At 46.2% G+C, this 15,824-nt stretch overlaps 1 protein-coding gene across 1 annotated transcript in view; it reads left to right on the top strand.

Moving 5' to 3' along the window:
• Grik4 (glutamate ionotropic receptor kainate type subunit 4) overlaps window positions 1-2,858 on the top strand; it is a 431,073-nt gene extending 428,215 nt beyond the window's left edge. Inside the window, exon 21 of the mRNA XM_032911594.1 lies at window positions 2,114-2,858. Coding sequence (XP_032767485.1) covers window positions 2,114-2,470 — 357 coding nt within the window. The 3' untranslated portion in view covers window positions 2,471-2,858. The remainder of the gene's footprint in view (window positions 1-2,113) is intronic.
• The last annotated feature ends 12,966 nt before the right edge of the window (window positions 2,859-15,824 follow it).

Here is a 15,824-nt window from a genome sequence, read left to right as displayed (position 1 = left end):
ATTTGATAACAGGATTACTTCTCACTTCCTTGGACACTCACTTCCTCTCTGCCCTTGACCCTATTCTAGTCTGGCTTCTGTCCACCCCTGCTATGAAGGGTCTTTGCCCTGTTGTCTGGCCCCTTCAGCAAAGGGCAAACCAAAGGGGACACGCCATTCCCAGACTCTCCTCCCTTTTCATTGCTCAACATCAGAGCTCATGGGTCCCCTGGTATGTCTGCTTCCAATTCAAGTCCCCTCTCCCTTTGCCCATTCCTTAAATTCTGCTAATGCTCATGTATTCCATGTGAACCTGATTGGGTGTGTCTTTCATTCCCCATAAGACCTTCCCCATTTCTTCTCCTGCCTTTTACTCTGGACCAGCAGAACCAACCACCCTTCAGCCACTCCAGCACGAATATATCCCTGACATAAAGTATTTATACGCCATGCCACAGCCACTCTAGACTGGGGGGTACTTGAATGTGAGGGCTGCTTGTTATCCCTGTATTTCCATGGCAAACCACAGTGTTTGACCCACTGTAGACGGTAAATGAACGTTGTTACATTCTTGTCACATGTGACAGATTAAGCAGGTGGCAAGGGGGTTGTTGCCATAGTAATTATTAGAAGCACAGGGGTTTAGTGTTTTGCCAAGAGTCTCTATTAGTGACAGTGATGGCTCTAGAATCAGGGATGAGAGCTTTTCGGCCATATTCTATGAGCTGATATATGCAGCTGCTTCACATGGGCTGTTTCTCCATAGAGCTTAGGCAGGATCTGGACTTACATGGAAATTCCACGACTCCCAGACCGCTCGGATAGCTAAGATGAAGAGGACGTATTGGTTATGCAGCTATGGTACAATATTTGTCCCATAGATAGAATACAAGAAAGAGGCATCTTCTGCTGTCGTGTTCCAGGAGTGCCACTGTGACCTCAGAGATGAGAACTCAGCCAAGTAGGCTTTGGTTTCAGGGTTAGACAGGTTTAAGTTCTAATTCTCAATAGGATACTCATTATTCAGATATATAATATATATAATATATATTCAGATATATAATATAATATTATATAATATAATATTCCCTGGGATCCAGCCTATATATCTTCAAAGTGAGTATTATAATATTAGTAATAGTAACAATAGTAACACAGGTTTATAATTCTTTATCCATTGGTTACCAGACCCCAAAAGCTAGACTAGTCCAAGCCCTTTGTAAGTTTGATACAAAGACAATTCTTCCACAAAGCCTAACTAATGTGTGCAATTTTTGTTGCATTCATTGTGAACACACAAACATTTTGCTGTAGAAATAGCAATGAGCTCAAATATGGAGTTCGTCCACAGCACTGGTGCAGTGCAGTGCCTTTTCTAAAATCTGGAATATTCTGCATTTTGAGACACAGATGGAGTCAAGCATTTTCTATTAGGGGACGGTGGACCTTCAGATGTACAACTGTTTATGCAGGTGGTTTTCAGGGTGCATCGTCTCCAACCATTGGCAACTGCATTCAGGACAGTCGTAAGGAAGTCAGGGCTTGTGATGATGGCCTTTAGGCATGGTAGGACTGTCATGTTGGTGGAGATGAAAGAGAGAATAGGGAAGAATAAGAGATTGCCTCCTCCCAACTGTTTCCAGAATGTTCCTTTCCAGCTCAGACAACTCAAATGGGCATGGTGGGTAAAAGGCACAAGAACCTTTGAACTAAAGACAAAGTGTTCATGAACAGATGATGGCGTTTTCAAATACCAGGCAGACTGATGTTGGAGAGGGTTTTTAAGTAAGTTTCAAGATCCAAATTTACCTGAGGTCAAAAGATGAAATTCTCAGTGGTAGAAGCTAAGCAGAATCGGAGGAAGCAGTTTTAGTGGGAATGTGCCAAAATGGCACCGTGACTTTCCCAAGGTACTGATTGTTCTTTGATCAATCGGTCAAAGAGATCGGGCATCATCTGGCCGGGCTGTTGAATGAAAGCTACTGGGGGACTTTTGAGCCTCAAGCAGGAGTGGGAATGAAGCCTTCATTTAACCTTTTAACCTGAGATGAGAGGCTGTCCCATCATCCCGTGCCGTAGGAGGCTCATGAGGACAGCTCTGAGTGGCTATCTGTGACTCTGCTGTCTCCCCCAGGTGTCTGTGTGTCAGGAGATGATGACTGAGCTGCGCAGCATCATCCTGTGCCAGGACAATATCCATCCCCGGAGGCGGCGCTCTGGAGGCCTGCCACCCCAGCCCCCGGTCCTGGAGGAGCGCCGGCCCAGGGGTACAGCGACGCTCAGCAATGGCAAGCTATGTGGCGCCGGGGAGCCGGACCAGCTGGCGCAGAGACTGGCTCAGGAGGCCGCCCTGGTGGCCCGAGGCTGCACGCACATCCGCGTGTGCCCGGAGTGCCGCCGCTTCCAGGGCCTGCGGGCTCGACCGTCGCCAGCGCGCAGCGAGGAGAGCCTGGAGTGGGACAAGACCACCAACAGCAGCGAGCCCGAGTAGTGGCGGCGAAGGACCGTGGAGCCAGGCGGGGAGGCGGGAGGGCTAACGTTACAACCTCCTTCTCTCCGGATTGAAGATTCAGTGACTTTACAAAGCGACGAGAGCCTGATGCCCCAGCAGGGGGCGGATCCCGCCCTATCTGAGACTTGCAAACACGTGGCAGAGACATTGTCCTTCTTGGGCACAAGGACCCATCTCCTCCCAGAGGGTCTTTCCCTCACATTCAAAAACATGGATTCTGGGTAGTGGGGCCCTGCCGAGAGAGCAGTCCAAGAAATTGATGGTGTCATCAGTTGGATTACCCCCTAGGAAGGGGTCATTGTACCCTGGGTCTAGTTCTTACAGGAAAAAAAAAAATTAAACTCAACAGGGAAGTTTTTTTTCTGAATTTGTATATTTTTGTTAATGTCCTTTTCTTTCCTCTCCTGTTTTCCTTGTCTTTTCTGGTTTCTGTTTTAAGGTTCACTTGTTTCGTGCTTTGGGAGGAGTATGGGTTGGGGATGGAAGTCTGACACCTCTATATTTTTTAATTTTAGGTTTTGGAGTTGCAGGTGCATAGGGTTTCAGGTGCTGACTCTGCCCCCCTCATGTGGTGTTTGCTGGTCTCCCTGAGCATAGAGAGCCTTGGATAAAAGTCCATCGAACCAACTTTTTAAATGCAGCAAACAAACAAACAAACACACAAAAAAAAAAATTGAACAAACCAGTCTGTAGTCTACCTGGAGATACCTTGAAATTCCTGGGACTCTAAGTGTTAATCTGGCTTTTCTTTTTCTTCCTCCATTTTCATCTCTGAAAACAGAAGGAAGACAGGATCTGTAAAGCATGCTGAGTACTGTGTAAGGAGAAGGAGGTGTGTATGCGTGTGTGATTTTCCCCCACACCGTGGTCCTGGCTTCCATTGCAAAGTTCTACTCAGAGAAGAGAGAGGACAGGGCCACCCCACCTACCGATATGATAGACTCTTCAACTGCACAAGGCTCTTACAGATTGGGTGATTTTTTTTGGTACTAGACACTAATTCTGGGTGCAACTGTGTGTGCATGTGTGCATGTGTGCGTGCGTGTGTGTGTGTGTGTGTGTGTGTGTGTTCATGATGTTCCCATATGCGTCTGTACCCAAGCACATGTGCATGTGTTTATGAAACAGAAAGACCTTAAGTAGCCAACAATGTGCCTAGTTCTGGGAGAGAATGGAGTCTTCTAGCTCATCCTGGATGAGGAACTAGGGACTGGAACCATAAGTTCAGATCTCAGTATAGGTAGAGCTTTACTTACATGACTGGGGAAGAGGTGTCTGACCAGGAGTCAGCAATACTTTCCTAAGTGTCCGGGACCCCTCTGCCTGAAGGAGGTTTGCAAGGTCTGATGGGAAGGGCCTCCTAATGGGAACGCCAGGGCTCCGGAGGAGCTACTTGGCTTTTGTTTGGTCTCACCGCTCCACAATTCCATGAAGAGTCGTCGTTTTTTGGATGGGAAAACAAATACTATGCAATTTCTGGATGTAACTTAGAAAATTCTGATTGGGGGGGGAGGAACAGCTGCCACCAACTCCCACCTCCTGCACCACCACCTTGAGCATTTCACGTGGCTACTGTTAGCTGCCACCCTGGGGCTAAGTTGCAACCCTGATTCATCTCAATTCAGGTAAGAGATGCCCTGCTGGTTCTAAACTGACCCCTTGCTGGTAACTCCAAATCCTTCTTCATTTTTCTCTTTAACTGTCCAGTGGCAGCAAGCTATGTGGGACCCTTAAGGTTTTCTTTGTCTTTTTGTTTGTTTTTTTGTTTTGTTTTGTTTTTTTGTTTTGTTTTGTTTTGTTTTTTTGCCAGTCCTTGTGGAGGAGTACAGATTTGGTGGGAAGGACACTTGTAGGCGGACTGCCAGCAATCCCCCTCCCCCACCCCCATCCCCACCCCGTGGTGTCACAGCCCTTTCTCATGCTTCTGACTCCGGGACCCCCTCCTGCCAGATTACATCTTGGACAGGAAGGCTTGTTTTCTAAACTCGTTTTTATGAGCGGGATATCTCGATCAATAGAAACTTTTTTAATGGATTAGTGAAGTGAATGTTCCCACACATCGTTTGTGACGTCTGTTTCCTTCTCTGCGTGGAGTAACCAGGACGCTGACGGCACCAGACAGCTTTCCTCAACTCCTGGACCAGGGGACCGTCTCCGCGCCTTCTTCCAGTTGCTGCGCGAATGTTACCAGCTGTTTCTGGTCCTTGGTTTGTCTCCACGTTTGATTCATTGGTCTTTGGCCTTCTTTCCCATCCTGTGTTTTCTATCTGACTCTGTGTGCTATATAAAGCAGTTTTTTTTCCTTGTCTGTTTATCTTTCTTCGACTGGAATATTTACAATAAAACAAACCCTGAAACGTTAGTGATGGGTGCGAGGTGTTTGGGTTTGCAAAGTGTGATGCCCGTGCCCACTGCCCAGGTGTAAAGCTCCAAAAGAGAATAAAGCTAGGGGCCCACTTTGTATCTTACCCTGCACCTACCGCTGCCTCTCGCTCTTCTCCTTTCTTCGATGCCCTCCTCCTCCCCCCCCTCCTCTTCTCCTTCCCTCTTCACTTCCCACCCGCTTCACCCTTTGTTCAGATCTCAGCGAAGTCTATGTGGTTTCTTTCAATTTTCAGGTCTGGGAGCCTGAGCCAACCCCCCCCTTCCACACATACACCCCTCAAAACGGATATGCATGTTAATGGAGTCCAGGTTTGTGGGGTTTTTTTGTCTTCCTAAATGCACTTTCGCAGAATAGTAATCTACTGATACCTGGGGGTAACTCTAGCCAGATATCACCCCAGATTCCACTGGGAGCCCAAAGATTACATCAATTAAAATATAATACTTTGCTTTATTTCTTTTAATTGCTCTGCAGGGCCCCAACCGTCACAAGATCTCTCCTTCAGAACCCAGGTGGGGTGTAAGTTGAGCATGTAGAGGTTGGAAAATCTTTTGGCTCCCTCTACCCCAATGCTCATATGAGAATATTCATGCTGGGAACTCGCCAAGCGGCCCTCTTATTGGTTAGGTGAGACCGAAATATCACTCTCGCCGGTCCATCTGGGACGGCTCTGTGAAAGTTCATTAGTTTGAGATTCCAAGGAGTTTAATTTTCTTTCGGATTCAAAGAGGACTTCCCATTGGTATACAGGGGCCAGGATGGAGCTATGGGTGCACAGAGAGGAGAGGAGAGAGAGGGGGGAGAGAGAGAGAGAGAGAGAGAGAGAGAGAGAGAGAAACAGAGAAACAGAGAAACAGAGAAACAGAGAAACAAACAGAGAGACTGAGACAGAGAGAGAAAGACAGAGAGACAGAGAGACAGAGAGACTGAGACAGAGAGCGAGAGACAGAGAGAGCACAGTCTATGGCCCTCCCATCTCCCTGGTGTTCACAGCAAGGCGAAGTAGTCTGGGAATGATAAGAAAGGTCTGATTCCCAGGCTGGCTGTCAGCTCTCAGGTTATAACAATGAGGCCTGTTTGGAGAATGTACAGAAGACAATGCTTTCAGAAAGATGTGTCTGAAAGCTGGGGCCTCCTATGAGGCCTGCTCATGAGAAAAACAAAGTCTTAAGTAGCTTTCAGCTTTGAAGACTTCTGCTTTTCAGAAAAGGTAACTCCCTGCACACCCCCCCCCCCACACACACACCCACACACACACACACCCACACACACACACACACAGTGCAGGGGAGATGCCAGTTCCTACCAGGACCAAGCTGAGACCACCCTCAGGGGCAGGCAACTTGGGGGTGCTGGGGGTGCCTCAAAGATTAAGGATGACATGCGTCCATTATTACCATTCCATGACGCCATGCTTCCAAAAGACCTGTCCCATCGAGTGGGAAATTCCAGAGGAATGGAGGTCGCCCTTCAAGTCTTAGAACTGAGTGGTCAACAACTTCACTAGCTTTTAAGAACAGCGGAAGAGCTACCCTGTCATCATTTTCAGAACATGACTAGTCACATTCACAGAAGCCTCCAAATCAAAGACTGGGTGAGATAACCCAGGCATCACTGTGAGCACAGAATTTGTGCTAGGAGAGGAAAGAAGGAAGTCTATGGAAGCTGTACAAGAGGAAACAGCCTCTGACCAGGGATGGCAGGAAAGAACCCAAGAAAGGACTAAGGAACCTGGGCCTCTATTGTGGGTACAGATTTACTGTGTGCATGCAAATGTTCCCTTAGGTGAGGAATTCAAGGAGCCACACAAGGGAATCAGTACACAGGCACGGTGGCCGAAGTGCTGACATGACACGGGGGCAGGGGGAGGTTGGACTGTGTGCGGTCCACACTATATAAAGAGCCATGACTCTCCTGCTAGAAGACAGGCTAAAGGGTCTCACCTATCCTTTGATATTCCTCACACCCAATCTAGCTTTGTCTCTTGGCTATGTCAGAGAAGTCAGAGGGTAGTAGAGACGGGAGAATCTTAGAATGAGGTAAAACTCCCCATCCCCCATTGGCAAGTGGTTAAGTTGTTCTTAATTCACAACACCATAGATTCGGTGAGGTTGGGGGAAATACCAAAGACGCAAAAGCCAGAGGTCCAGTACCCCCAGAGGACAAAAGTTACCTGGGAGAAAAGGTGATGGGGACTGGGGAGATGACTGAGTTGGTACAGCATGAGGACCTGAGTTTGAGGGTCAGAACCCACATTGCGAAGCTGGGGTGCTGGAGAGATTGCTTAGCAGTTCAAAGCACTTTCTGCTGTCCCAGAGGATTTGGGCTTGATTCTCAGCCCCCGCAACCTCCTGTAACTCCAGTCCTAAGGGATCCGTTGCCCTCCACTGGCCCGCACAGGTACCTGCACACATGTGGTGCACAGACAGGCGTGCAAGCAAAGCACTCATGCACATAAAAGTAATCTTGGGCACCTCTAGCAGCACTTGGGAGATGACCACAGCCTAGCCTACTTGGTAAGCTGGAAGGCAAAGAGGGACTTTGTTTAAACAGTTGTTTGTTTTTCTTTTTTAATTGGAAAGCACACAAAGAATACCACCTGAGGTGATTCTCTGACCTCCACACTCACACTAAAGCTGGACAATCAAGGCTTTGCTTCATGTCCCTTGGAGGGAAGCATGGTTAATTCAAACCGGTGAACAAAATGCTAGCTTGTGGTTGCCGTGGTTCCCTTGTCTTTGTTCCCACCCACGGTGTTGCGTTTGGAGGAAATCTAGCTTTCCTGTGATGCTCATTACGGTTGCTCGCCACCATTCCTTGGAGAGGCTCACCACTATCTCCCTCCCGGGCTTCTTTAAACTGTATTAGTGGGATTAGCTGTGGAAGCATCAGGCTCGCCCTGTGCAATGCTGCTACGCTCAGCAGCCGTCTGGAGTGGACTCTGAGCTGTTTATGAGGACAATCTGTTTGAGATTGGAGGACGGGAGTAAGGATACAGAACTGAAAGTGTGGAGGCGATGGGAAACTAATGCGGAACAAAATCCTCACATTTCTAACATACAGGGGCATCGAAAGGTGCTGCCTTTCAGCCCATTAAACCATCCTGTTATCCGTAGCACACGGAGTCTGCCTAGAAAGTCATTCTACTTGGATTGTTCTGATTAGATTCTTAGTGGCTTTTCCATTAAAAGTAAGAGTAACTTCCGTTTCCGCATCATCTGTAATCCTAAAGTACCGAGTGGACTGAGAAGCGTTTTAAATCATGGAAACTTGCTGAAATGTGAATGCCAAAGCAGCCAGGTCACAGGTAGGAGAACAGCTCAGAACCGGCGTTCCCCACCAGCTCTCATGTGACAGGACTTTCAAACTAGCTCCAAAAGCATCAGATAAAAAGAGTTCTGCAGGAGACAAAGCTGTGTTTCAGATTTCCCCCATTCTCTATAAACTAAAATCTGATGTGTGTGTGTGCGTGTGTGCACGTGCAAGTGTGTACACTGAGTGTGGCATGTAGAGAAGCTTACTAAAACCATCAAGGTTTTGTCATCGAGCCTGTCTGTAAGGTATGTGTGACTGTGAAGTGTGTAGAAGTGTTGTGTATGTGTTATGTTTGCATTCTGTGTACACGTTAGCAAGTGCATGAAGCTTCATGTCAATGTGTATATGAGGTGGGTGAGGTGTGAACATGGTGCGTGTGGATAGCAGTTTAGCATAGATGAATAGGTTCTTATCAGTGGGTTTAAAGGGTATGTGTGAGTGTGTAATTGTGTGTGTGCACGCATTTGTGTGTGTGCCCAGGTGTGTGTGTGCATGTACGTGTGTATAGTTTCCATGTCATGTGTATGGTTTGTAAGGAATGGGGTGTGATGTGAGTGTGGATGGTGTGAGAGCATGTGGTGTGTTATGTGCTATGTGAGTGTGCGGTGTGTGTGGCAATTTAGCACAGATTAGACAGGTTCTTGCCAGTGTATCAGTGTGGAATAAACATGCGTGTGTGTGTGTGAGAAAGTTGGAGGGCGGTGTTGGGATGTGAGTGTATGGGGCAACAGAGCCTAGATGTGGTAGTTCATAAATGGTGGAAGACAACCTCCTAGCACTTGGGCCTTTACCCTGTGCTTCTGGGAGACACAGTTGAGCTGGCTTTTTGACTTTCAACAGCCCCGGTTCTCACGTAACAGCTTTTGGTGTCAGTTATTTCTAAGCTCGGCGTACGTGCAGATGCATTCGACAGGAGGTATCTTTCCCCCTAGTCTCAGCTGAGTGACACTGTGCCTCAGCTGACTTCTCAGCTGACCTACTGCGTGCCACCCTTACCAACTGAAGCTGGAGCGAGCCGCCCTGCCCAGTGTTCTGAGATGGTGCGACTGAGCGGCCAGTGAGGAGACGGATGGCCATTGCTCTCCACACGGGACTCACTCATAGCTTCACCCGTTCCACACAGAAGACAGCCTTCAAACCAACCCAGCAGTGGACTTGTTAAAGACTGAGCGTTCCCATTGGGAACAGAGTACAGAATCCAGAGACATTCTTAAATAATTTTTTAAGTAATTCAACATGTTCAGATAATCTGCCTTTTGTTTAATGTGATGGAGCAGCCGAGTTGCTGAAGCCGCTGTTGTTTGAAGACAAGCCTAGGCTCTTGTTGATTTCAGCCTTCTGACTGCTTCTCACTTCCATTTCGCTCTATCCAAAGATTCCCCCTGCATTTATCTTCTTATGTCAAGCGGTTCCCCCAAGCCTTTGTTCTGGTAGTTTCTACCTGCTGGTGGGGTCATCTTTGCATTGCCAAAGTTTGCCCATATCTAACCTCGGGCATAAATGCTATTATCCTGATGAGAGCATCTAAGGTAGGAAGAACCATCTCTTTCTTCTTGACCACTCTGGGCCTCCCTTTATGACTCCTACGGGCTTCCTGCTTTCTTATGCATGACGTGTGCTGTCCCCCTTCCTCCCACCTTTCCAAGCAAGGCCTTTAGGAGTATGGAGAAATGTGCCTTCTGTTCCTTCACAGGGGACAGGATTCCCGGTTCGTGCTTGCTTCTTATGAATGAATGCATGAATGAACGAAGCAAATCTGACAGAGAGCAAATACTCATAAAAATGTAACAAGTGGGAAAGTGAGCGGCAGGGATATGCTAATGCACCCTTGATTCATAGCGACCAAGCCAAGAGCAGCTCAATAATTTATAACGAGCCAAAGTGTGACTTCATTCATTTTCTTGGTCATGAGGCCCTCAGGGAGAGCAGGATGATAATACCTGTAGGTGGCTAGGGGGGTCTATCTGAAGGGTGAGAGGGGATGTTTACTTACTGGTGTCTGCTTGTCTTCCACACAAGGCTACAAGAATCCAGTCTCTTGACTCTTAAACCTGTTCTGAGAAAATTGGCCGGCTTGCTCCTGTCTCTCCTTCAAGATAAAAAAAATTCCCAAATGAAATTATCAAACCTTGGGTAGTGGACTATCCATTCTAATGGAAGTCCATGCAGGTGGTACTCTTCTTTACCAATAGAGTTGAAACCAACCTGGTGTCCTTTGTATTCGCAAGGAAAAAAATCTACTTCCCCTGGTGGTTTTGCTTTAAAATGTGAAAATAGCATCATGGTTTGAAGGACAGCAAATTATAGTCCTAGCATGTTGAGTGTTTGCAAGGGGAAGTCTGGCCCATTTTGACAGGTTCAGGAAAATGCTGCCCTTTTCCTATTAAGTGTTAGTGTTCGGATGGAAGAAAAGAACCTGTGCCCCACCCACCACGGTCTACACGGCAAAGGCATTTGTTCTTTAATTCTCCAAGTAGCATCTCCCTCCCCTCCCTGTGGGCCAAATCTTATTATTTCGAGGATGGGAAACAGAAGCCTCTGAAAGTGAAATGCCACACCCAGAGTTCTGCAGGCAGGGAAGGCTAGGTCAAGGGCAAAGTCCTTGCTCTTCCCAGAACTGGAATCAGTCCCTCAGCCTCACTTCATCTGAGCTCACCTGGGTGGATTGTTCCAGAAAAAACAGAGACTTGGCAAGGGACCACATTAACTCAATTTTTCACCATCCAGTGATAAATCTCTCTGTCTCTGTAATCCTGCTTGTCCCTGATATTTTTGCATTTGCTTTTTGATGCAATTTTCCTCTCTGATGCTCACAAATACATATCACTTGAGAGATCATATTGGACTAGAAGTGCCATTTTATTGAGAACTCTCACAATGGTTTTTACTATTAATTACAGTGAAGGTTTGTGGCTTGAGTGTAGCTATTTCAACTCAACCAAGACAGTTTTTAGTTGAGGGGAGCATCCCATGGCTCCAATACACCCCACAGTCCCACCCTACCCCAGTGTAAGAAAGTCAAGTTTCAGTAATCAGAGAAAAACAAATCCAAGGATAACTGTGTCTGGCCTTTACGGCTCTAAATTTGCCATCTCACTAAGGTATCTAGAAGAGTCTCCAGCAGTTGGTTGCTTCATTCCTGACCATTAAGGACCATATTCAAACCATTGTGGCTAAAAATGCAACTCTATACATTTGAAATAATAAACCTTTGCCGAATGCTATGCTTATCTTGGTAGGGAAGGGGGGACACCCATGGGTGCAGCCAAGAGGTATGACAATGGATGAGGTCAGTTGGGAAAGGTAGGAGACTTTATCTGGTACAGTTGCAAGAACTGACAATCCATTTTTCTCAGAGGTGACAAGAGGAGGAAGATCCTGGGCACAAAGCAATGTGTTCACCTGTCACTGGCATATGTGAGTTAATGTAACAAGATACAGACTAACTATAGGATAGGTAATTCTTTTTTTCTTTTGGATTTCTTACTTTAAATACTTTTTATACAATATATTTTGATCCTATTCTTTTTTCCCTCAGCTCCTCCAAGATCTTACCCACCTCTCTACCCATACAATTTCACATCTTTCTCTCTTAGAAAAAGGAAAAATTTAAAAATGAAAATACAGATGAATAAACTAAAGGGAAAAAACTAGACAAAACTATCAAAATAAAAAGCACATTAAAAAAAAAAAACATGGCTTCCATTTTGGGTTGGCCAACCACTCCTGGGCATGGGTCCTGCCCTAGGTGTGGCTGGTACATCCAGTGACACTGCATTGGAGAAAACTGATTTTCCCTTTCTCAGCAAGTATCAATGAAATAGCTTCTTGGTTAGGGGTGGGACTTCGTGTTCCTTTCTCTATCTCAGTGCTGGCATTTCAACTTATACAGGGTCTTACGATTGTCGTCACACGCATCCGTCCTGTTGTGTCAGGAAGATTCTGTTTCCTTGGAGTCATCTGTCACCTGTGGCTCTCACAGTATCTCTTCTTCCTCTTCTGCACAGATCCCTGAGCCTTGAGGAGAGAGCTTTGCAGAAAACATCCCATTTGAGGCTAAGTGTGCCACGGTTTCTCTCTGTCTACACACAGTCCTCCTGTGAGTCTCCGTGTTAATTGCCAATGACCGTAAGAAGAAGCTTCAGCAACGAGGGTTGATCCATGGGTAGAACACTTCCACCAGGCGTCACTTTATTGCTGGGTTCGTTTATCAGAATAATAGTGGTGCATGTTTTTCTGGGACCTAGAATCTACCTAGTCTCAGGTTCTTGGCCACTTTAGCTGTGTCGAACATAGGTTCCATCTCATGGGTTAGACCTTAAATCCAACTTTTAAGGAAGTGTCTATTTACTTTTGTGCTACTATGGAACCTGGTGTCTTGCAGACAGGTCTCTCTCGTGGGTTTTAGGACCTGTAGCTGGGTTAAACTGACGGCGACTTTTCTCTCTGGTGGCATGCACGGTAACTTCCAGCACCGTGGATGCTAGTCAGCAGGGGTGAAGCTTCTGACTGGGCTCCAGCTTGATTTCTTCATATTCAGTGACATAAGTGACATAAGTCAAAAGGACTTTACCATCAGAGTCTACAAGTAATGAACTGACTTGGCAACAGTCTGTGACGTTTGGGAGGTTTTATGGGACCCATTTGGCCATCAAGGTGTAGCCCATCTTGTAGGTGGTTCTCATATTTGGTTGGAAGTCAGTTCTTTTAGAAGCTAGTTGATGGCATGGGGATGATGGTCACATAAAGAGAATCATGACAGTAATGGTAGCCACAGGGCCGGGGAGCTAACTCAGTCAGCACAGTACTGACTCAAGAATGATCCTAAGTGCAGAAAAATCCTAGGTCTGGTATTTACTGCCTCTGTGTAATCCCAGAGATGGGATGACGTAAGCAAGTCTATCTCTGGGGCTCACTGGCCAACCAGACTAGCCTACTCGGTGGGTTCCAGGCCAGTGAGAGACCCTACCTCAAAAAGAAAACAAAAAAACAAAATGAGGTAAAGAAGCGAAAGAATGACGGGCAAAATTGCTCTCTGACTTCTACCCAGCATCCGAAAGGAGCACGAGGAGGTCAGAGTTCTAAGTCTGGGCTACAGAGAACACCTGGTCTCACAAAATGAAGCCAAACAAAATGAAGTCATTACTGTTTGTCATAAAAGTCCCTTAAGTCCAACTTGGACTCCCGTTATCAGAAATGGGGTTCATTACGAACAAGCTACGGTGCAGAGAAGTATCGTGATACAAGAGATATTCTCCTACAGAATAAATATGAAATACACACCTCCAGCATCATAGAAGTAGTAACAAAAGATGGGGCTGCAAAAGGTGCAATAGCAGGAGGTATGTTGTCTACTAATATACTTGTTAGTAAGAGCATGCTCTGTAGTCAAGCACGGGCCTCAGAGGTCCCCTGTGCGCATGCTTGGACCTCAGAGGTCCTCTGTGCGCATGCTTGAACCTTAGAGGTCCACTGTGCGCATGCTTGGGCCTTAGATGCCGAGCACAGAAAATGCAGCAGTCAGCATTGAGAAACCCCTTTACCGTCACTCGTTTGAATCTTAATTTGGCTTTGTGAAACTTCCACTGTTGTATCAGTTAAGCCATATGTTAAGTCCTTTAAACAAACAAACACAACCAACCAGTTAAGTAAACATACATATTCAACAGATATAAAATAGAAAATACAAAAAGCAATTAAAAAAACAACAACCCAGATGTCAATACCTGAAGATGATTATTATTGTGATTTTTGTTCTCTGGTAATTTTATTAGCGTTTTTGAGTCAGCACGTTCTTACTTAGAGTAGGTATACACACGTAAGACTTACCCAGCGTGGTTGTCATGGAAAGCAAGGGTACATTCCTCTGGAGCCCCAGGACTCTAAGAAACAAGACGGTCATGCGTATGGAAATGCTGGAATGAGGAATGAGTTTCTGACTCAATCATCAATTAATACACAAATAAACATATTCAAATACACACGCACATGCACACGCACAGACACACAGACACAAACATGCGCACACACATATGAACGCATGCACAATTACACACACGCACGCACGCACAATCACACACACTATACCACAAGCTTCTTGCTCCTGAGGCATTTACAATCAATGAGGAAAGAGAAGCCCAGGACAACAGTGTGGGTAATCCCAGGACAGTCCTTGCTTAGAAGGGCATGTGGTACAGAAGGGTGGCTCGGAATACAACTGAAGGGCATACTTGAAGAATGTGAGATTCTTTTTTTTTTCTACCTACCTAGTGAATTCATAGCAGAATGGACCACTCTATGCAAACCTAGCTCCCATTCTTGTGCCTGGTGCCGGGCGGTCTCCCATGAACCGTCTCAGAGGACCCACTATATTCTATACAAGCCAAAGAACCCAGGGCGCCTCCTTCTTCACGAGGGGAACTGCCCAGCTAGTGTTTCCTCTCAGCTCCGGGATAAGCGGGAACCTGAAGCCCCGTAGCCATGATGCGGATATCTCTCTCCAGTGGTAAACTTACTAAAAGGGGGCTTTAAAATCCTTTCAGAGTTCTCTTAAATGAAGGCTGCTCTAGTTGACGCGTTGAAATAGTACCCTCTACTGCCCAGTTATCTGATCATTGAGGGCCCAGGGTCCCCATTATACAGCTTTTGCTGAAGCTGGGTCACTTGCCTTGGCTCTGATGGCCAGCACGTGAGGGACACATGGGGGAGCTGGGCACTTCTCAGGTGGCCTGCATTCAACTGTGAGTTCATAGCTGATCAATAGGGCGCAGTAAGCAGGGGCCTGGAGGCAGGGGTGGATTCGAAAGGATTTTCAAGTAATCAGATTGGAGAATTACCCTGGGTATAAAGCAACATATAACATCTAGCTGCATTTGGCACCCGCTTGCAGAGGTGGTAGCAGCTTGTCTGACGGGATGTCCGCCCTCTTTAACAGCACTTTTAATTCCAGACGAAATGAAAATTCCTTCCTCAGGAGCCATTAAGGCTCCAATTTTACTTCTCATTATTAAACCATGAAGTCGGCCAAAACATTTAAATTAAACCAAATGAAGAGATTTATGAGAAAATTGGAGTCCAGGTGAAAAAACTCTGCTTAATCTCCAAAGATTAAGAAGCACACAATAACTAAATTATTGAGGAAAATAAAATAATAATAAAAAAAGAAGCACTAACAGGGAGACATGTTCTTTCTTATTTTTCCCAAAGAATCAGCTCCTCAAAATTGAGTTTTCCGTTGATAATTTCATGCTTGGTAATACTCACAGGGTTTGAGGAATGTTGGGAAAAGATTTAAGTGGTATGTTAGTCTTCATGCGGAGCTAGAGAAATATGTCAGAGTGACAGCCCTAAGCGGCCAGCAGCCACCTATGGCAAAAGAACACTATAAAGGGAACAAACAGGACTTATCTCAGATCCTGCTGCCCTGAAGACAGAAGGCCAAGGTGAGAGATTAAACGTGTTTGATCTCCTCTTTCCCCACGAGCTGGTCCTGCCTGAGGGAAGAAGGTTTCCAGCCTGCTGAGTGTCCATGTATAAGGGAAGGAGCTGAGACCCCACATGCACTCCTCATCAGAGGCTGCATTTTTCTTTGAGGAAGAGAAACTGCCCTTGGGGAAAATCTGAAATGGTAAC

This window comes from Rattus rattus, chromosome 8 (assembly GCF_011064425.1).
Source record: "Rattus rattus isolate New Zealand chromosome 8, Rrattus_CSIRO_v1, whole genome shotgun sequence".
NCBI classification, from domain to species: Eukaryota; Metazoa; Chordata; class Mammalia; order Rodentia; family Muridae; genus Rattus; species Rattus rattus.
The sequence above is the reverse complement of the archived record's forward strand: the minus strand, read 5'-3'. Positions and strand labels throughout refer to the sequence as shown.